Source organism: Psittacula echo, assembly GCF_963264785.1.
Source record: "Psittacula echo genome assembly, chromosome: 7".
In the NCBI taxonomy this organism is placed as follows: Eukaryota; Metazoa; Chordata; class Aves; order Psittaciformes; family Psittacidae; genus Psittacula; species Psittacula echo.
The window spans coordinates 23,218,589-23,241,750 of NC_137740.1; the positions used below are offsets into that span (position 1 = coordinate 23,218,589).

Genomic DNA, 23,162 nt, shown 5'->3' on the forward strand with positions numbered 1-23,162 from the left:
GGGTTGGAAAGGACCTTAAAAATCATCTAGTTTCAATCCCCCTGCCATGGGCAGGGACACCCCACACTAAACCATGCCACCCAAGGCCTCATCCAACCTGGCCTTGAACACTGCCAGGGATGGAGCATTCACAACTTCTTGGGCAACCCATTCCAGTGCCTCACCACCCTTACAGTAAAGAACTTCCTCCTTAGATCCAATCTAAACTTTCCCTGTTTAAGTTTTAAGCTGTTACCCCTTGTCCTGTCACTACAGTCCCTGATGAAGAGTCCCTCTTCAGCATCCTTATAGGCCCCCTTCAGATACTGGAAGGCTGCTATGAGGTCTCCACGCAGCCTTCTCTTCTCCACGCTGAACAGCCCCAACTTTCTCAGCCTGTCTCCATACGGGAGGTGCTCCAGTCCCCTGATCATCCTCGTGGCCCTCCTCTGGACTTGTTCCAACAGTTCCATGTCCTTTTTATGTTGAGGACACCAGAACTGCACACAATACTGCAAGTGAGGTCTCATGAGAGCAGAGTAGAGGGGCAGGATCACCTCCTTCGACCTGCTGGTCACACTCCTTTTGATGCAGCCCAGGATATGGTTGGCTTTCTGGGCTGCGCGCGCACACTGCAGCCGGCTCATGTTCAGTTTCTCATCAACCAACACCCCCAAGTCCTTCTCTGCAGGGTTGCTCTGAATCTCTTCTTTGCCCAACCTGCCGCTGTGCCTGGGATTGCTCCAACCCAGGTGTAGCACTTTGCACTTGTCATGGTTAAACTTCATAAGGTTGGCATCAGCCCACCTCACAAGCGTGTCAAGGTCCCTCTGGATGGCATCCCTTCCCTCCGGCGTATCAGCCGAACCACACAGCTTGGTGTCATCGGCAAACTTGCTGAGGGCGCACTCAATCCCACTGTCCATGTCATCGACGAAGATGTTGAACAAGATCTGTACCAACACCAATTCCTGAGGGACACCACTCGTTACTGGTCTCCAGCTGGACATTGAGCCATTGACCACAACTCTTTGCACGCAGCCATCCAGTCAGTTCTTTATCCACCATTAAAGACTTAGTCTGTCATATATAAGCATCTTCCAACCTGTCATGCTGCTTTGATTTTTCAAGAGTGATGCTAAACTACTCCTTGTAAACTAACACTGTGTATGTATTCAGGTTCCTGCCCAAAATTTCAATTAAAAAAATGAAATATCCTGTTTATCCTGTTTCAATTTGTGCAGTATGACAGCTCTTTATACAGAAGAGCATAAGAAGACCCACATCTCCAAACTTACTATATTTTCATTGAAGGTACAGTGATCTGATAAGAACTGGCAGGTCAAAACACAACAGCTCTTTGGAACTGTTGTTCCAAAAAAATGGAAGAATTGCAAAACAAAACCAAAACAAACAGACAAACAAGCAAACAAAAAAAACAACCCAAAAAGCCCCAACCCCCCCCCCCCCAAAAAAAACCCAACCAAAACAAACAGGAAAATCCCAGAAACATCTTGCATAACAATTGCTTTCCTTTCGTCTGTTTGTCTGAGGCTGTATTAGACAGGAAAGAATTAACCACAGAGCTCAGTTTTCTTCCTTTCTCTTTTTTTGCCTTTTTAAATACACAAGTATACGTAAGCACTGAATACATAAATACTTAAGTATGACAGTACTTCCAAATATTGCCAAAAAAAAGTTAAGCCTCAGTCTGATGTTCTGCTGTAGTTACACAGCTTGATAAAACCAACTTTCCCCTTGAGTGATGAATGAGTTTCTAAAGAGATGCTTTCCCTTTGAAGATCAAGGGAATTTAAATTTTTAACACAGAACTCCATATCATAAAGAATCAGGTAGAGAAACACATGTACTGCTGTGCCTTAAAATCACAGATCTCTTTGGTCTCAACTTAGCAGATTGTCAATGTAATAGGAGACTTGCTCAAAACACAGAACAATGCTCAGTCAGTTTCATAAGGATAAAAAACCCAATGTATTATGTTGGCCTTGACTTCTATGAAAGTTTATTAGTACTGCAGTGACATAAGTGCCGTGCCACGCAAGTACTCTTGGAAACCAGGCTTCCTGAGTAAACATCTCAATCCCAGCCTCAATACTTTCAAGCTCTTTGCAGGAAAGACAAACCAGACCAAAATGTAAAACTTTTTTCGAAGCTTAGAGCTATCCAGTCCCTTCAGTGACAGAGTAAGCAGGAGACAAAAGAATTAAAAGCACTTTCTAATTTCCACTCCAGCCACCTCTACTCTTTTTTGATGAGTTTTTACTGGCATTGACATTGGTTTTTGGCTGGTCTTGTCTATTCATTTGTACCTTTAGACAGCACTATAATCTAATTTTGATTCCAAATACTGAAAAATTAGCAATGTAAATAAGCCCTTTTGTTTCAACAGGCCACTTTTTTATTTTATCCAGGTTAGTTCTTTAAATAAAGAATACACTTGTCCATACATATTTTGTGGTTATTTTGCTTCAAGTCCTCTATCACTGCATTTAAATGTTATTATTTCTCACGCTGTCCTAACAATATTTATAAATTAAACGGCCCACAGCCTTTGGCCATCAATACCTTTGATACCAGATCAAGACAGCATTTAACCCCTGACAGACCTGTGTATTTATACTCTTCCCTCTTAAGGTCAACCTAGAAAAATATGCTTAACTTTTGAACATAATTTTTCTTAAATCAGAGCTTAAGCTTTTTAAATTATCCCATGTTTGCCTTATCTGACATACTAATTTTATTATACTGGTGCTTTTAAGCTCATAGTTAGTTGCTGGTTCCAAAACTAATTGTGCTTTCTGTGCTAATTAATAGATAGACAAATTCAAGATACTCCTTATTACACCTTCTGGATCATTCTTCCAAGTACCTGTTAAAAACAATCTGATACGCTATATAAAAAGCATGTAATGTAAACCAAACAGTAATGACCTTGCATCACTACAGCTAAGTTAAAATCCCTGTCTGTTCTGTTTCCAAAGGAAGCACACTGACCTCTTCCCACTCCATTTTTTAATTTGGTAACCCCAGTGAAATTTCACTATCACACTTCACTGCAACTCAGCAACGCTACAATATTCAAGACAAGCTTCTCCTACATGAGGTTTGCATTTGGTTAAAATAGCCCAAACAAATAAAAAACCCAACAACCACCAAAAAAAACCAAACCAAACCAACCAAACAAAAAAACCACAAAAAAATCCCACCACCAAAATAGAAAAACAACCCAAATCAACCACAGTTACACAGTTTGTAAAACAGAACATTTGCCATTTTCAACTGGGGACTTTTCCTTTAATTTTTTCCAAAGCATTGAATCTAGTTGAGAGGTTTCTCTAATATTTTTAACTCTGTGGCAACACAGTTCCACTCCCATTTAAATAAAAACCTCAAGAAAGAGAATTTCAATACAGCTAATCTTACAACCAGGAGAGCCAATTACCTTTACATAAACTATGAAATGTTTTTATACCAATTCCTAAAAGCAATCTCAAAAAAAAAAAAAAAAAACCAACCAAAAAACCCACACTTTTTGTTAATCTGACATTTATGATAAACACTTATTTTCAAAAGGTAGAGAACAATGGCTTAGGAAGTAGGCAAACTTGCCAAATTCTATGATTCTAATTTTGCACTGACAGATTTGCCAGCAACAGTAGAATGCAAGTATACAACTAACTTTCAGCTTTCTGCTGAAAAAGACAGAGATCAGAATTTAAAAACAATACTGTAAAGAAATTATATATTTAAAAAGAATACCTAGTAGTAGATGTGTAGATTTATGGAGTACCACATAGCAATGTGTTCTTCAAGACAAAGAGTCCTGGCATGGAATGATTCAATTGGTTTCTCTTCCCTGAACTCGATCTGTTTTTACAGGCACCACGTATAATTATCACATAACTAATGCTGGAAATACACTACTTCATTCTCAGTGGACTGCAATCAACTGCACATAATCATTACTGTTTCCAAAATGCTATCAGTCAACCAATTTGCTGTGAAGCAGCTGTTAGTGATTTAATATTCTCTTTATTTACAAAGTGAGAGCTGTTCATGGTTTTCTTTTAGTAAGTTGGTGGAAAAAGGAAAGAGACAGATGCATGATGCATAATGCATAATTTAAACCCAGGAAAATTTCAAAGGTTAAAAGAAGTTTGATGTAATGCATTAATGGCTGATAAAGTCAAAAGTTGCAATGATTTTCCTGATAACTTATTTTAGGTCTAAGCATTAGAGACACCCAAGTCAGTGGGGCAGGTGCCCAACAGGCTGAGCAAGCACTGGGGGCGAGAAACTGAATGTTGAAAAGGCAAACCAGACAAGATAAAAATTGCTTATTCTACCATGTTTTCTTATTCCCAGCTGCTGCGGTCTACCCCATAGGAATTCCAGGGTTTCACTGCTCCCAACACCATGGTGAATATAAATACGACATTACTATTGGAATGAATGAGTCCTCTGCAATGAAACCATTGATGGTCAGTTTGCAGACAGCTGATTGCTTATTCCCATGGTGAGTTCTCTGTATTATATACGCTATTATATAGTAACAAATGAGAAGTGAGGTCCTTGATAAGGTACGCTGCCTAACATGGCCCTTACAACACAGGCATTTCATAGTATTTAGCAAAACAAAATGTTCCTTTGAAAAGATAACTTACATAAGACAGCAAATGTTGGAATCACTGGTGTATCAATGAAATTAGTGTAAAAAGCACTGGTGTTTTTACACCAGTCTCACGCTGCATATATATAGTTCAATAAAGGAGCAACTTCAAAAGGAAAATTTCAAGAAAATTCCTAGATTCCCTTAGATTTCAGTAGATGGTATGGTCACAATAACTTTGTGGTGTAACATTTTCTCTTCAGTCAAGAGGAGAATCAGGTGAGTGTTCATACCCAAACAAGTGTTTCAGTCATTACAAGTTTAAGATTTTAGGATTTGGTCATATCCTGAATGTGAGCGATAATGAAAAACAAGAAAGTACACAACAGATGATTAAAAAAAAAAAAACAAACCCAAACCAAAAAACCACAACTCTGAAAAAGTCAGAGGACTGATCTAAGTTTCAGACTATTAACAAAGTTGTCTGTAGATGTGAGACTGGGTACAGAAGATAGGTCTGGAACAGGACTTACAAGTTTGAGACATTATTAAACATTTACAAGAGGAGAAGTGAGGGTAATAATAGCATTACTTCATCTGAAATACAAAATATGGCAATACATTAAAAAAAAAAAAAGCACAGTTTTGAGACTTGGTTGGCTAACTACAGAGTTAGAGTCCTACAGTTTTAACTGGGGAGAAAGCTAAAATTCCGATTTTAAAAGTTGATTTTACACCAGGAAATTTTTAAGTAAGAAAGCTGTACATCTCAAATACACTACCTGAAAAAATATGCCAGAGTTAAATCACGAGTTCTGTACAGCAAAATATTTTGGAACTTTTTAAGTTTTCCCAGAATCAGCTTAAAAAGGTAACAATGCTGATAAGTGTCTTAAATGTTTTAGTCTCTAGAAATAAATGTTGAGCAAAAGACACTCAAATAACACAGAAAGAAGTTCCATCTAATTACTACTCCAGAAATCCTGTTTAGGAAGCCTTTAAACCTGTAATTACGATTATTTCTTTATATAAGGAACAACCAGTATTTATTTGGGTTGTGGGGAGGCGTATGGGGGGGGAGTGTGGTGTACAGAAACCACGACACTTTTGTTACATGAATAACTGCTATTTAAAACACAGCAATTTCTTCGGTACTGTTTCTGTATATCTTGAAGGAACTCCTTCTAGCAAATACTTTTGAGTGTTCAAGTAACCAGCTGTGACCAGCAATAAAAATGATGTGCCAGAACACTTAATCCCCCACACTTCTTAAATTTGTACATGGAATAACACTGGACAAAAAGTAACTCACGTGATTGAATCTTCTGGTGAAAGCAACAGCATTTGGTGCAGAACTGTATTTCTCTTTTTTATTCCAGCCACAACTTGCCAGCTCCTGGGAGAACAAGGATAAAATTATTATTATTTTTAAATTAGCGCATAACACATGTTCAGAATCAAGAAAAACAAGAGAAAGACAAATCTTAAAAAAGTTTCAAAATTACTTAACAGAACATGATACATTGAAATAAAATATAGTTACACTTCTGATTTCTTCTATAAATCGAGATTTCACAACTGTCATTTCTGAATTATTTTGAATTATTGTATTTTTTAAATTAATCTTTTGTTGAATTAAGACTTGGGGTTTTTTTATTCAGGGCTTATTAGAAACCAGTGAAGTAATTCAGGATCCATTTTGCTCCTATAGAAAATCCTGCTTTAAAAGTGTGAATCTGAGCTAGGGAGAGCAGCATGTTCTTTTCTTTTTAATTGCTTTCTGAAGATATTTAGAGTCTACTGAGAAGATACACCTTGTTAACTCAAAATAAAACATTTCCCATTATTTTAAGTTGCATTAAAAAAATACCAAAATTGTAATCTTTTGCAGCTACAATAAAAGAAACGCTATTTCCAGTTTTTCTTTCCAAAAGAAACCAATTTAATTTAAAGCTGAACAATACTCAGCACTTAAGCAAATAGTTTTGTGGAGTAAAACAGAGCAAAAGGACCTGCTTAAAAAAACCTCACACAGTTACATACAAACTTACAATGCCTCTTGTCTGTAAATCTAAGTCAGCACTCGGGCAACTATATCTTTCTTTTTATTTGCTACCACTTAGTTTAAATAAAGCAATTTTGATTAAAATAATAAAAAACTAAATGTATCAAAATGAGCTCTATTAACATACAAAAGCATACAGAATAAATGCAAATATATACAGCATGCAACCTATTCCAGTGCTACCAAGAAAAAATAATCACTACAGAGACAGCTAAATTATTAAAGTGTCATAATAGCAAAGTGCAGCCTTTCATTTTTATTTATTAATGCTTTCTTTCCACATCTCCCACTCTGAAGTGCCCTTAATTTTATCACCACACTGAAAACTACTTACCGAAACCAGTATCACACTGTACGTCCAGCTATCATATAATGTGGGTAAGATGACTTAACAGGTAACCAAAAACTGTCACATTTAAGTCATAGTTTTAAAAGAATTTGGTATCTGGATATTCTAAGCTATGAAGTTGTGGTGGCCAGGTGGGAAGGATTTGTTGGTTTGTTTGTTTGCTGGGTTTTTTTGTTTGTTTGTTTCTAATCAGGAACTTAACATCTTTTCAACTAACACCCCAAAACTACTAAATAGTCTCATGCCACTTAAGAGACACCTTGAATTCTTCCACTTGTTGAAGTCTGTGGCATGCTGGTATTTGTTAGAGAAGACTGAGGTGCTCCTTTACACAGCACTAAGAAGCATGCAGAAAATCCGGCTTTGTATTTTCCTTCAAATTTCATTAGAAAGTTCTGTCACCAAAACCTGTCCTGGAAAATGTCAGCATGTTTGGCACAGGAATGCACATGCCCAACTCCTTATATTGCATTTTAATGACTATGCACAACTATGCAGCCCTGAACTGCTCCTGTGGCAAAGGAGAGTGGACTATTGGAGAAGCAACCATTCAAGAGACTCTTGTTTGCATTCTCTGTTCCTCAGTATCTCCCAGTGCAGCAGTTACAAACAAATTTCTGCACTTGGGAGAATACAAGGTGATTCATCCTTCCTAGCATCTGACGATCACATTTCCTTAACAGCAGGAAAAAAAACCAACCAAAAAAACCAAAGAACCAAAACAGTTGCCATCCCAACTTCAGAGAAAAGCATGGCAATTTCTTATTAATTCAGGACATCTTGTGTACTATTTCAATTCTCATCACCAAGTAAAAAACCAAATTATTATTTTAAGCACAAGTGACCCATTGCCCTGGCACTGTGTATCTTAAGGGCTTACATGGTCCAGCCATTAGAAGCAGACCTAGCACTGAGGTTTATGGCACTGATGTGATTAGCAACAGAAGTGTTGATTAAGTAGAAAACTTTACCAAGAATCTTTAGACAGTACATAACAGTATTAACACTGAAGTCGTGTATTAAAAATCAGAGGTCTAATATCAGTTGGACATAGATGCAGATCTGACTCTCAGACTGCAAACAGTATATGTATATATATTTATCATTGTTATTTCAAAGTAGAGGTCTCCCTATTTTGACAGAAGACTCAAACAACTGAAGATTCTGCTCCAGAAAAATCCTCTTGAGATTTGCCCTGTCTGAATGGAAAGAGAAACCAGTGACTGGCAGAGAGTAAATGTTTTGGTAGGTAAGACTGAAAACTAAACAACAAGGCATAGCAGAAACAGCTCCTGGAACACATTCCTAGCAGATTATCCTGTGACCATTTCTGTATTCCTGGGCCTGAGGCTGGCTATAAGATTGTACAGAAAGTTGTACATTAGCATCTGTATCTTGGGTTGAAATGTGTTTTTATGTGGTCTCACAAAAAGGTAAAGGCTTTGTTATGCATTATTTACCATATCACATACTGTTTAAAACCCTTAAATTCTAGTTCAGTCAAAAATACAGAATACACCAAGGCTGACTGTAATCAGAAACCATTCTTATAGTTCTATCAAAATATTCAATTTCTTCACTAAAGACTCTGCTGCCTATTCCATTACTCCAACGCAGGCACGTTTCTTGGATCTTTCTTCTAAATTTCACTTTTTCCACTACAAGTTTCAAACAAGAAGTATTCACAAGGATAATTTCCTCAGTCTGCCAGTGAACTCAAGCACAGGAGCTACATCATTACCACTACCAATTTTTTGTTTTGTATAATTGTATAATTTTGTTTGGAAGACTGAAAGATTTAAGATCAAGAATACAAAAGCTGGACTTTCTTCGTAACTCATTTTGGTCTTGATTCCTTTTGAATCTATAGAATTTTCTTTTCCTTAACAAAATACTACAGTAACACTTAAATTATAACCTGTACTGCATGGCAGAAAGACTGTACTTCTCATAAAAGTCTTTATATATTGGTCAAAGTGAAAGTTTAAAAAATAGAGGAGAAATAAAAAGCAAGGATTAACAATGGAACCATTATACAACTTCAGAACAAGTAGAGATGAATATTCAATAAGAAAACTTTTTTCACTGCCTAGCTTAGTAAAGCAAAGGGGATAAAGAAGTCAAAGACAATAACAAGGTGGAGATCTTCAATGTGACAGACTACATGTGGGTAAATAATTCTGGAGGATATATTATTAAAGTATGTGCAACAGGTAATCAGATTTTCCAAGAAAAGTAAGCTAATGTGTTCTACAAGGAGACAGCTGGTAGTTACGTAATGTTAACATAGCTATCAGCAGCACAGCTCAGCAGCTCTATGACTACCTTTGTGTAGCTACTGCTCTCTAGAAAGTCACAACCGCTACAACAACAAAAAAACCCAGCACACTACTTTCACTTACAGGGAATAGACAGGAGTTATCCGATTGACTTTTGGAACTCCATCTTCTATTGTTTTCCACAAATGAAAATGCAAATCAGCTGCTTTCATTCAGAAAGAGGTTTATGTAGCAGAGGAGCGTTCTTATTACCTTAATTTCTTATTCTGGAGCCCACTAATTATTAATTAACAAAGCAACAGTAATTCCTTCAGCTTTCTAATCTCAGAAATAACTTGCAGGCATTTCAAAATGATGAAGAAAGGCGGTTTCCAATACCAGTTGGATTGATACAGTCTGCTCAGGGCTCAGGCAGAGGATCATGTCAATCATGTCACTATATACTAAGCCATGGTAAAAGTTCAAGTCCATGCTTCTGGCTCACCCAAAATGTAAAGTGGTTCACTGTACCTTAATCATAGAATCATAGAATAGTTAGGGTTGGAAAGGACCTTAAGATCATCTAGCTCCAACCCCCCTGCCATGGGCAGGGACACCCCACACTAAACCATGTCACCCAAGGCCTCATCCAACCTGGCCTTGAACACTGTCAAGGGTGGAGCATTTACAACTTCCCTGGGCAACCCATTCCAGTGCCTCACCACCCTTACAGTAAAGAACTTCCTCCTTAGATCCAATCTAAACTTCCCCTGTTTAAGTTTTAACCCATTACCTCTTGTCCTGTCACTACAGTCCCTGATGAACAGTCCATCCCCAGCATCTTTGTAGGCCCCCTTCAGATACTGGAAGGCTGCTCTGAGGTCTCCACGCAGCCTTCTCTTCTCCACGCTGAACAGCCCCAACTTTCTCAGCCTGTCTCCATACGGGAGGTGCTCCAGTCCCCTGATCATCCTCATGGCCCTCCGCTGGACTTGTTCCAACAGTTCCATGTCCTTTTTATGTTGAGGACACCAGAACTGCACACAATACTCCAAGTGAGGTCTCACAAGAGCAGAGTAGAGAGGCAGGAGTTATACGGGCTAAACTAAGCTCTCTTTCCATTTCTTCCTAAGAGCATGAAACAGGAAGTTGTAGTGGGTGATATGTAGGAACTCAAGCACACATGTGAACCTACAGTATCTGCAGGAAATTTTAATATAGGCAGAGAGAATTATATTTATTTGCTATAGAGAGAGTCAAAAGACTGTAGAAGTATGTAAGTGCCTGCTATGAGTATGTTCACTGACTTTGATGCTAAAAGAAAAATTACTATGTATCATGCAAATAGTGTTATTCAGCTCTTGGGTTTGGTAAAATAACCAAGGTGATGTTCTGAAAACAACAGAAAAAAAAAACAAAAAAAAAACAAACCCACACCAAACAAAACAAAACACAAACCCACAATACTTGAAGATTTTACCACAATGAAGATGATGCAACACAGTAATTGATACAGTCAAGAAAAACAATGACAGGTAAAGAATACTGCTCACACACCCTAAAGATGGTAAAAATTCACTGCAGTTATCTTAGAAATTAAGCATCTTGGAATAAATCTTTCAGAGCCCTTATTTGGGAAAATAAATGGAAACACATTAAAGGCTAAAAATATTCATTCATGCACCATGCTATAGAGTTTGGGAAGCAGATGGAGACTCACAGCCTATATAACAGTTTTGTCAGTGAATTACTACAATCTGCAATAGACACCCAGATTTTAAATTTTTTGATTTAAAACTTGGGAAAGATATTGATCATCATCTCCCACCATACATGCAAACAAATTCAACATTTCAGTGCACGTCAAGTTATGTGTGAAGATTTACAAGCTGAATCAAGATATGAACATAGCAGACAGTCTGGTATAGGTACTTCAAAGAAGCTCAGAAATCTGCCACCAAGACACCTTCAGGCAAACAACATGTTCCATGCCTGTTTCCCCCTTCTGCAAAACAGGAGAAAACAGTTTTACTTGTGTCTATCTTATTCTGACTTGAGAATTAACTGTATACCACTTTTTCATAGGGGATTAACACAATTTAGAGGCACATAAAGATACAAGACAACAGACCTCTCTGCCTGTGAAGGAGCACTGACAGACTTGCATAATACTTGCAAGGAAGTGAAAGAGCACTTGATAATACTTGCACACTGTCAGTGCCTTCAACTCCTTTTTTGCAAACACTTGAGAAGTGTCAAAACAGCTATCCTTCCACATATGCATATTTTTCAGTGAAGGCATCACATGAATTCCTCTGATGCAATATGTACGGATTTCCAAAAGGAGTTGCTTTCTAGATATCTACTCTCTCACAGTTTCTTTCTGTTAAGTTTCACTCATTCAGCTTTTCCCTTTTATGGTTTACAATGAGTTAGAACAGCCAACAAATTTAAATGTACTTTCTTGTCATATCTTCTCATCTCCCACAGACTTTCCGTAGGCCTGTTCACACAACATTATCTGAGATACAAGAGGTAGCATTAAAAGAGCAACAAATTATGAGGTATGGAATACTGGATCACTGCCACTATATCTAACTGGATTCCTTGTGGTTGTTACACAGCTGACTATTCTGTGCAGAGCCAGAAGCAGACTGCAAACAGTAAACTACCATCAAGCTCAAGCAGTGGAATTTTTTTAGGTAAAGTCCTAAGCAGCTAAATTGGTGTTTCGATTTTTCGATATTCAGTACTTTGAAGCTCAGTGTAACTAGAGATGAGACACTCTGTAAAAGCACCCAGAGCTTGTTCAACATCAGCACTGGGGAGGGGGCAGAATCCTGCACAGCAGGAATGCTTAACATTAGAAAAAAATAGTACACAAACAAATGCATGAGGAAAATATTTCTAAGAATCACATAAGACAGTAAATAAGAGATCAAATGAGGGGCCTTTTTGAAAGGTTTAAAACAAACCAAAGAACAAAAAAAAAACCCATATAAATCCACATGGATTGGGAAACAGCTTGCTGAAATCATGACAGCTAAATTATGACAACATTTTCAAGTACAGATCAAAAGAAAGCCTTCTAAAAAAATTGTGGGTACACAAACGATGAAATCAATTATCAGAACCAGGAGGTTCAGCAGGTTTCTCTACTTCAAGCAAAATATAAGAGTGACACGACAAAGCCTGCTACCAATAAAATAGCTCATGATAGTCTAAAGGTGACTAATCATCTGAAAGGCTTCCACACTACTGACAAAGTGGATAGTAAAGTGAAAAATAACTTTCAAAAGTGCAAAACAATGCCCACCAGAAAATGCTTATTGTACAGAAATAAGGATAAACAAATTCATCACTTATTACAGACAGTGAAAATTCTGAAAACATCAGTTCAAGTTAGGTTGCAATCAGAAAGGAATATAGCATTATATAAAAACAAAACAGAGAATAAAAATCATCAATAAATTATCCCAATATACATCCACAGATCAAACCAATCTTGAACACAAGATGCCATTACAGCCTTTTTTCTTTTTCCCAAAAATATATAAACCAGTTAGAGAAAACAGAGGACAGGATTAGGTATGGCACAAGGTATAAGGAGCTGAAACCTAAAACATTATCAGAATAGTCGGATCAAGATGTTTGTGGTTCAGAAACATAAAAAACCAGATATGTTCAGCTAGTGCTAGAGGTGAAGTATTTAAATACCAACACTTCATTCCCCAAACTAACAGTTCCAGATATTTGTGTGTTATAAAACCACCTGCTTCAGAGCCATATGAAATGGGAAAAAAAAAAAGATTGACATACTTCGACTTTGCAATTCCAGGACTTATACACTGGCACAACTTCTTCACATCTAAATTAAAAAAAAAAAAAACAAAACCAAAAAAAAAAAAAAAAACCCAACCAAACAACTGAACAATGAACTACTTACCTCTGGCTGAATTGCTTTAAATACAGGAACATCCATTAAAGTTATCTGACCCTGAAATAAAATAAAATAAAATAAAACATAAGCTAAAAATTAACTTCACATTCAATTACATTGTTGTGCTGCACAAAACCTGTGTTTGTTCTGTTTCCTTTATTATTTGACTTTTATTTTGTAGCTAATTTCAGAGGCTTCCGCTCTACCACAGAGCTGTCCTGAAAAAAAAATAGTGTGCCAAACTTTACGTTTAATAAATAAATTATGACAAATTATTCTCAGGAGAATAATCCTGTAGTTACATATGCAAGTCAGAGCTTGATCTCAGAAACACTACTTAAGAAGCTATACAAGGAACTAACTTCAGTTGCTCAAGGGCAGTTTCTCTTCAAACTGAGCCTCACTCTAGATGTTACACAATTCTGTTGAAACATCCCTGCAATTTTTCAATCAGTACTTGAACCCTATTTTGAATAACTAAGCTAAGAAATTGTTCAGTTGCACAGCAAGAGTTAAAATCGAATTTAGTCATCTCACTTTGAGCAAGTCAGAACCAATAAGTACTTTTTCATTCTGGGATGTCTGTTTAGCTTTGAAAAGGGCAAAGGGGAACGTGCAGAGTCAAAAATCAGGTTTTACATTTTGAAACAGTCACAGATCCTCATTTTAAGCATACAACTTAAGACTGCTGTCTACCTATGAATGTGAAAGAAAGAGACCATCTCTTTCACAAAGTACGTGGGTAGCCCAGAAATATGTTTGCACCAGCGGAGGTTTAGACTGGGCATCAGGAAAGAAATTCTTCACTGAAAGGGTTTTCAAGCACTGGAACATGCTGCCCAGGGAAGTGATGCAGACATCCCTGGAGGCCTTTAAAAAACATGTAGGCATGGCATTTACGGACACAGTTTAGTGGTGGAACTGGCAGCACCAGGTTAATGGTGCTCAATTAACTTAGGGGTCTTTTCTAACCTAAAAAAATTTCTATAATTTTAATAATGACATATTAAGATTTTTCTAGTCTTGGGCAATACTGAGATTGAATCAGACCTATTTAACTGAATCCACATACTCAGCTACAGACAAGAAAACAGGTGCACAAATAAGCATGTCTCCACATCTTTGTTGCAGTAAGCCCTGTACAAACTTCTGTATAAACAAACATTTTTGGTACTGTAACCAACACTCACATGTAGTATTAGACATATGATTTGTACCTATCATTCATTAATGTCTATATACTACTTAAATGTCAGCTTTTAAGCTGTTTTTTTAAAACAATCCCCAAGCTACCATTTTTAAATGTAGTTTAACGATCAATGGATCAACTGCACCATGTCTTGACAGCACAAATTATACTGTATCTTAAAAGTTTAAATGAAATCAAGCACATCAAACATGCCTCTTCCAAGTTTTTTTTAAACAGCAGCAATTAATAAGAACGGGAATTCAGAATATAGTGGGCCAAAATACTCTTTGCCTTCAACATAGCTTCTCTCTTCCCTTGCACCCACAGCAACTACAGTGAAAATGTATGATAAACTTTAGCCAAAAACAAAAGATGCCTTTGAAACTGAAAACAATCTTGCTACCTGGAACCATTCTATTCTTTTGATGCCTAAAGTGACTTACTCTTGAAGGAATAAAAATTGTTTGTTTTCCTAAAATTAAAGACTCTTTCAGCATTATTTTTTCAGACTGTCAAAATCAGAAACACAGATATCATCACACAAAGTCTTTTTTCAAAAGGGATTGGGTTATCTTGCAACAAGAAGTACTGACAGCAACAAGTCATTCCTGGCAAGAGAAGCAGATAATTTGTGAAGGAGCACCCAGACAACATAAACTATTCCAACAGTGGTTAATGAGACTCTGCTTTTGAAGGACTCTGAACGTGTGTGCAGACAATGCTGGTAATTTTTTGTGCTATTTCCCACCTTTTCCTAGCAAGTTATCTGGGAAACAACTAGGACCATTGGACAGTGACAGTTACACTGCACCTGAGTATGCAAATATGGCTTCACCTGACAATTTAACAGTACGCCCTCTTATTTGATATATTGAAGTTTAAGGCTCTTTCGAGGAAAGAAATAGGCAAGGTAAATGGGCAAACGAAAGACATCTGACCAATAGGGGGAACAAAGCAGGGCAAATCTGGCTAACTCATTTCTAGAATTAAAATGGACTCAAAGCTAATAGTCAGTTCAGTGTTCTCTGAACACATCCTAAAAGAAAATGAGGCCCAAGTTTATATATTAAACTGTTAAGCAATATTTAGAAATTAATATGATAAATTGAGAATACCTAAGAAAAGGGCTTCCCTATGAGGGCAGCACTTACCTAAATACTGCACAGAAAGTCTGTACCACTGCGTAAGACAAACTTGCCTGATACCTGGGAGCATGTGCTATTTCTAAACTTCCCACTCACTAGAAAAGAGCAAATCTCAGTTCTGTAAATCATCTAACCGCACACCTATGGCTGTGCAAGCCCAAGCACCAAGGAATTATACTTTCTTACATGCAGAGAACATCAAGAGACAAAGACACAGAAGGAAAGCATGGATTCATTTCTCTCACCTAGTCCAATCCTATCCATAGAGCAGCCAGAGTTAACTCTTTCTTCTGATTTTCAAGGTGAAGAACCCAGTCCTGAAACCAGTTCTAAAACTCATTCTCTAGTCTCCCATTTGTCTGCTCAAGTATCTCAAGCTTCCTCAGAAATGTATTATTATGGGTAATTATGCGGCTAATTGAATGTAATGCCATGCTTCTCAATAAAGAAAATTAATTACAAAATTGGTTTGGGCAAGGTGGGGAAGATGAAACCGACAGAATGGGCACTTCGTTAAAATTTGTATAGAGGGTATATTAAAACATGCTTACAACGGACCCAGACATTTCAATGGTTATTAACACTTAACTGCAAATCCTCCTCTCTAGAACAAGACTACAACAATAGTACAACAAACAATAAGCCAGGAAACCAATTCATTTTTCATATAGAAGAGAGAATGCTTAAAAGTAAGTGTTGTCTTTCCTCCCAGCCTTCTGGAATTCATACTCATAATCAACCTAAACTCCCTTATATAAATTACTTCCTTCATGAGTGATTCCTAAACAAATTTACCTTGAGACAGTATTAGTACTCAATAATTATGAAACAAAGACTATTGCTATAAATTCATACATTAAAATAAACACATACATTTAAATGACCATATTAAATGGGTATATTAACATTGAAAGAAAACAAAAAAAGGCCAAAGCTTAAGACTAACGTTCATTACTAAAAAGCTTTGAATTGCTATTTACATTACAATATTAAAAAAAGCATGTCTGAGACTTAAAAAAACTCAGTAAGTTTTAACAGAGAAACTTCTTTCTTCTACTATCACACTGGTATTAGACTGATTTGTTGGGGTTTTTTTCTTGTTTAGTTTACGCAGCTTGCTGCTTCCACTAAAATCTTCAGTAACACTGTATCACATTACCACTTGAAACATCCATTACTGAGGTTCCTTTCTTGGAGAAATTGCAGTTTCCATTGAAAGTGTCAAGCTCCCAGAAATTGTTCAAACTTCAAAAGAGCCCAGCAACTAATACCTGAATGCCTAAGCTGATGGACAGGAAAGCCATAGCAGTCTGCAGATATGACAGCATACCTGACGAAAGAGCTTACAAATACCTTTGACAAAACAGAATTTTTTAAACATTAGCTTATTCATATTTAGAAGTCTAACACTTAACTGAATTTTTACCCTTTTACAGACACTTGCTCACTACAAAGTCAAAAATAAAGCAAACTGAAAGGCTGGCATTGTAATTAACAGTACATGAAGTGACAAAATTTCAAAAATATAATATTTATGTTATATGCTTAACTCTAACAGTAACAAAAAACCTTATCTTGAAGTTGGTCTACCTTGGCCAACTCAGGGGAAATCTAAACCCCAATAAACAAAGGCACTAGTTTGGTTTCTGCAATGAAAGAGATACAATGTACTAACTTCTCTCCTTCAGCTCCTTAACCCAGCCAATACAAATTCCTGGATAGCTCCCTCTTCTAAATGTGGTTTCATGTTTTAATATTCAAACCAAAAATTCTAAGTGTTCATGTCTATTTGTTACATGAGACAAGCCAACCACAACCTCTCCGGTTTTTGAGTTGTCAGCTGCACAGATTTAAAAAAATAAATAAATATAGAATTACATGTGCAATATAAACCTGTGAACTTCATCTTACTTACTGTTTAAATAAGCATTCTGATTACACAAAGATCACAGAACTTGATATTTTTTGCCTTTCCAGAAGTGGTATGTCTATCAAGTTCATTTATATATGAAAGTACTTCTTCACTGCTCAGGCAATGCAAGCACTGAATGGAAGTTTGTGTTTATGCTTGCCTTAGATCCTAGATAACAACTCCAGGATTTGATTAGGAGAGGTATGTTTTTAATGTACAGCTAATACATTTCCCAATTCTCAACCACTTGAAGAACCTGACAAGAGAAAACCATCTTAACAACAGCGAATGATAACACACTGGAATGGCAGTTGGAAGATAATTCTCTCCCCTCTTTTTCCCCCGCACAGCCCTAAGAACTTTTGCATGTAATAGACTTTGCCTGGAGACAGTCTGCAACAGTCAAGTTAAAAAATATTTTAGCTCTCCTAGGTGCTGAGATGCCGGACTTATTAACAATTAACAATTAACTTGTTAACAATTCAAAATAATAAAACTATTACCACAGAGCTTCAGATACGTATAAAGAGATTTACCTCTCTCAGGAAGATGTGTCAGGCCACAGATTTTACATCCACGTAATCAAGAAATACATTTCAGTATGCTGCTTCTTTGAAGGAAATGGAGAAGTTCAATGAAATGAAATTTTAAGATATTCTCCAACTCCTTCTCTTTTGTGTGAATACATATGAATTACCCTCCTTTCATAAAAACCTGTAACTTAAGAACTTACAGCTGCAGTTAACACCATCACACTGAGCTCCTCTCCATGCTACTATACAGAATGGTTTGAGTTGGAAAGGACCCCAAGATCACCCAGTTCCAACCCCCTGCCATGGGCAGGGACACCCCCCACCAGACTGGGCCGCTCCAAGCCCCATCCGACCTGGCCATGAACACTGCCAGGGAAGAATCATTCACAACCCCTTTTTGGCCTGGGCTATAAACCCACTTTCCTGGTCCCTAGACCTTCTCAAGCATAAACTTTCAATCAGGTTATTTGTTGTACTACAAGCTTTCCTGCCGTGTACCTACTGTAAGGACAGTGCACTTTCCACAGAGCTCCTGGACAGAGACCTTCAGTGTGAAAAGAAAAACTAAGTTTCTGTCTGAGATGGAAAGAAAAAAAAAAAAAGAAAAAAAAAAAGAAATAATCAAGTATCTACATTTTGGTTACTGAAGAATATTGCCATAATACGAGTTTCCTTGAAGCCATGTTGGTTCAAGTAGCACTTCATAAATTGTTCCTTAATCTGAATTTTTAGAAGGAATTATATTTAAGCCTTCCAACTTGGCTTAGCACTGTCTCTCCAGGCTGCCAGAATACTTTTCCTCACCGAAAAAAATAGCTAACCCTCTGTTAAGCACTGCATCAGTAGGAGAGTAATTCTGCTGTCCAAAATGAATGCTGGGGATTAAAGTTCCTGTGTTGAAACTCTACTTGTTTTCTCAAAGTCAACTCCAAAACTTTTATCATTAATAGTTCCTCCACATGCAATAATAAAGTTGCTTCTTCTTCCTCTCATTTGGAACATACTTACTCTTTCGTATTCTTCTGTAAAATATAGCTAACAGGAACACATACAAGAAAAAGTTCTTTTCATCAAAAGCTCTCAGGACCCAGTACTTCACTTTATTCAAACTGCTCTCAGATACAGTAGACAAACTTGTCTCAAACTCCCTAATCCACTGACAACCAGCCTCAGGAAAGGCCAAAACCAACATTACTGCCAGGAATCGCGTAGCACAACTCACACCAGTAGCTGCGCAGGAACTCGCAGAAGAGACACTGAATCTGCCAGAGTCCCGCACAAGACAAAGTTCTCTTGAAGGGAACCTGGGGCCAGTTGAAGCTATTTTGTTCTGTTTGAAGGGGCAAAAAATGAATTTGTTGAAGCCCATACACCTCAAAATGTATTTCTCTACTTCTGTTACACAAACAATGCGGTTTCAGAACTCTTGGGACCCGCTTCCTTTACAAAACACCCCCTCAGGCTCTTTCTTCAGATATAGATAACTTGGTACTTAACTGTCATAAGAACACCTTTGTGCCCTGTTTCACATAAGCATTTTTAAAATAAACTTTATTTATATATTATTTCCAAAATAAGCAATATTCTTTTTTCCAACATCCATCTGACACAGCTTAACTGGACTTAAAAACGGAGAAATACACGTACATCTTAGTGTGAGCTTACTTCATAGCACTTTCAGAAATTAGGGTAAAGAATAAAGAATCCTTCTTAGATAACTAGGTGGAAAAAAAAGCAATGGATTTATACAGCTGCGCTTCCCTTAACTCTACCTCAAATATTTACACCACCGTGGCTAAGTTGAAGTATAAAATGGTAAAGTGAGTCAAAAAGTAATAAACAGTCAAATAATTAAACAGTAGCAGTCTAAGGAATAAGAATTTACTGTAAAGCAAAAAATAAATATTTCTTCAACCTGAGGTTCGCCAGCATCTTAATTTGGAGCTCATGTCCCCAAGCGTTTTCCTTTATACTTTCACTCACACCAGGCCCTGCTTTCTACTGCCACTGCACCATTAACATATCCCTCCCCCACAAATTGTGCCCTGTACACTCAAAACCACACTTCTCCCTTCAGCGAAAATGGACAGTATTCACTGCAACTGTGTCCACCTTGTACACACACAACGACTCCATCAGCAGGGCCAGACACCAGTGGGTAATCCTGGCACCAATTTGTTTCGTGGCTTTTAGCTGTTTTATAAAGAAGTGAGCAGTGATCAGCATAAAAGCAGGTATTTAGAACAGAGACAGTCTCCTTATTAGTTACAGCTAGAAAGCTGTCTGTGCAGAAAACAAACGTGTCCTACTTCAATACTCACTGAATGGGATTCTTTTTTCCCAAAAGTCATGAAACATCCCCTGGAAACTGGTTTTGTAAGCTGCATGGGGATAATGCACACTATAAATTTGCAACAGCAGCAGCTACGCCTGAAGATCTCACCTGTTTCTAAAGTGGCCTTCAACCTTACAAAGAACTTAAACCACCGGGTTGGTTACAACAATATAACTGGTCTATTATAAATACACGACAATAGTGATTTCTGTTACTGATCAAATTAGACCCCTTGCAGCGCTGGTGTACTTCTGCTAAAAAGTTACCACAACACTGAACAAAAGACTACTACATGAAACAGCACACCGACTGTGCATTCAGGGATGCCAAAGGGAAGAATATGGAAATAAAATCAAAAGTATTTACCGTTGGGCTTCTCTTTGGCTTGGGAAGCAGCTTCTTGAAAATACATGATTACAAGCAATAGCTTTTATAGTCCAGTTTGTCTCTTACCCACTAACTGACTAAACAGATCATGTTTTGAAGTAACAATGATGTCTCTAACAGAGTGGGAACTGAAAAGACATCTGTCCCTCTCATATCGGTACTGAAACCACTAGTATGAATCTTATTTCCAGAAACTCTCAAACTTAATTATCTTTCAGATTTCTGCTCTTCTTTCTCCAGCATAATAGTAATTGTCCCATCTGTGCAGTGTGACCCATTTTGATCAAAATGCAATATATAGAAGGTATGGGACAAGACTTCCCAATGTTGATGTTGACTTTATCAGTAACTCATCTTTGCACTGGAATTTTTTCATTCAAGCCAAGATTTCCTGACCATTAGACAACTAACTAGCTCTGATGCAACACCTTCCTTTTACTGCCATTTGCTGGCTTTATCACATTACCTTTTCTCACCATGTAAAAGATATTTACACAGCCCACATATTATTTCCTCAGTTTACCACTTTACATGAAAATATTCTTTTTAAACAGTATTCATTCATTCAGCCCTCACTAAGTCACAGATGTCAGTAGTCTGCACTGCATCTGTTTTTAGATGAGCCATCATTAAACTAGAAGTTTCCTCATACTTTGAAAAAGCAATTGGTAGCATATATTATAACATAAATGTTACTAACACAGTTTTGCATTATCATTAGTGCTGGTATCCTCAAGAGCTTGGCCATACTGCATCATTCTGGCAGTCTCATACCAAAACTGAAATCCAGATGAAGATTTTGCACTTCTCTGTTACAGCAGGACTAAAATCAGGAAGAATAAGAAAAAGTCCAATAAAATGGAAACAAGGGTAACGGTGAAAGGTACTTTTCCTCCAAGTGCCTAAATTTTTGCCTAATTTACTTATTTCTACAACATTCAGTAAGAATCATCAGAAAAAGGCAAAGCAAGCAAGCCCTACTGAAAAAGCAGATAAACTTGCCTGGGGAAACAAACATTATCAAAGACGTGCAGCTGTGTACAGAAACATATAAAGAAGTTGAATTAATTACTACCTTGCCAAAGGGCTGAACACTGACTAATGGCAATTTTGCTCAATTGTCCAGAATTCTATCTATAGGACATTTCAGATCCATTTACAGTAACTGAAACCTGATATGAAGATCTAGATAGTTTAAAAGGGAAAAGACTGAGAGTAAAGATGTTTTCTTTTGGGGAACTGAGAAAACAGCGATATTATACCAGATAGTGTAAATACAAAATACAAAACACAGGTTTGTAATTGTAATGGGAAATGCCGCATTAAAAGATTCCTGTTTGTGAGTGGAACTCTACCCAGTTTTCCTAATATGAAAACAGTAGGAACACTGGATTGTAAGAAATATTTTTAGCTAACCAAGACTTACTAAATAGGTAACATTTAGAACACCCATGAAAGTAAAAGGTTCCTGCTCGAGAGATGAAGGATTAGACAGTAGAGGACAGTAGAGCAAAACAATTATGAAATGGGATACAAGACAAAACATTTGTATTTTCTGCTGTCCAAGTGAGTGACAGGAACTCCACAGAGACTAGGTGATCTACTCTGCTGCTCAACAGCATCCACCACTGGCTACATAGCAGAGCCATTCAAAAGAACTTATTCTGGCCTGAATGCATAATTCCACCTGAATTCATGCCCCTAGCCCCAAATTCCCAAAGTACGTAGATTTCCTTTATGTAGAGAACTCAAGATAAATTGAATTGACAGCCAGCACCAAAAACATCTTCTGAAAAGTAGGTGATTCATTACCCAGCTGTTCCTGACACCAGAGCAAGGAAGAGGTCTGAACCACATGACTTGAACCTCAGTCAGGAATAAATCATACTGAGAAGAATCTAATGTGTAAGTACCACTTCATAATCCAGATGCTTTAGATATTCAGTATACTCATTAAAATCAATTTAGCCCTTAATAATTAACTGGAACAGTTATTAACAATTAAAAAATAGAACAAATATAATGAGAATACTTTGTGATACATACTACCACATTGTAGTGGTGTATACTGTAGTGGTGTATATATATATAGTGGTGTATACATACTACTACCATTGATAATCTCCCCAGGACAAGTCATCAGGAACCTCTTCACTCGAATTCTAAATGCAGTAGGAGCAATAGTTTGTTAGCAATCTTTCTAAGTAACATACTTGAGTCATTTAGATGGACCATGTGTCATCTTAACCTTTACAAGTAGGATTAAAATTAGAAACAAAAAAGTCACACAATGTTTCAGTAAACATTATTCTCATTGCTCTTGGTCCTGCAGGATACCAACTCATTATCCTACACCTGTGCACCCAAAAGAAGAAAACACTCCCTAGACATAAGAATTGCCAGAATTAAAAAATATTTTTAAAATTGCCAGAAAAACCAT

General features: G+C 37.1%; 1 protein-coding gene across 4 annotated transcripts in view; it reads right to left on the bottom strand.

Moving 5' to 3' along the window:
- Positions 1-23,162, bottom strand: part of RALGPS2 (Ral GEF with PH domain and SH3 binding motif 2) — a 119,630-nt gene that overhangs the window by 68,626 nt on the left and 27,842 nt on the right. For all 4 annotated transcript variants that reach the window (XM_080622874.1, XM_080622875.1, XM_080622873.1 and 1 more), the window contains exons 4-5: positions 13,228-13,278; positions 5,922-6,005 (exon numbers count right to left, since the gene is read on the bottom strand). In XM_080622874.1, coding sequence (XP_080479000.1) covers positions 5,922-6,005; positions 13,228-13,278 — 135 coding nt within the window. The remainder of the gene's footprint in view (positions 1-5,921; positions 6,006-13,227; positions 13,279-23,162) is intronic.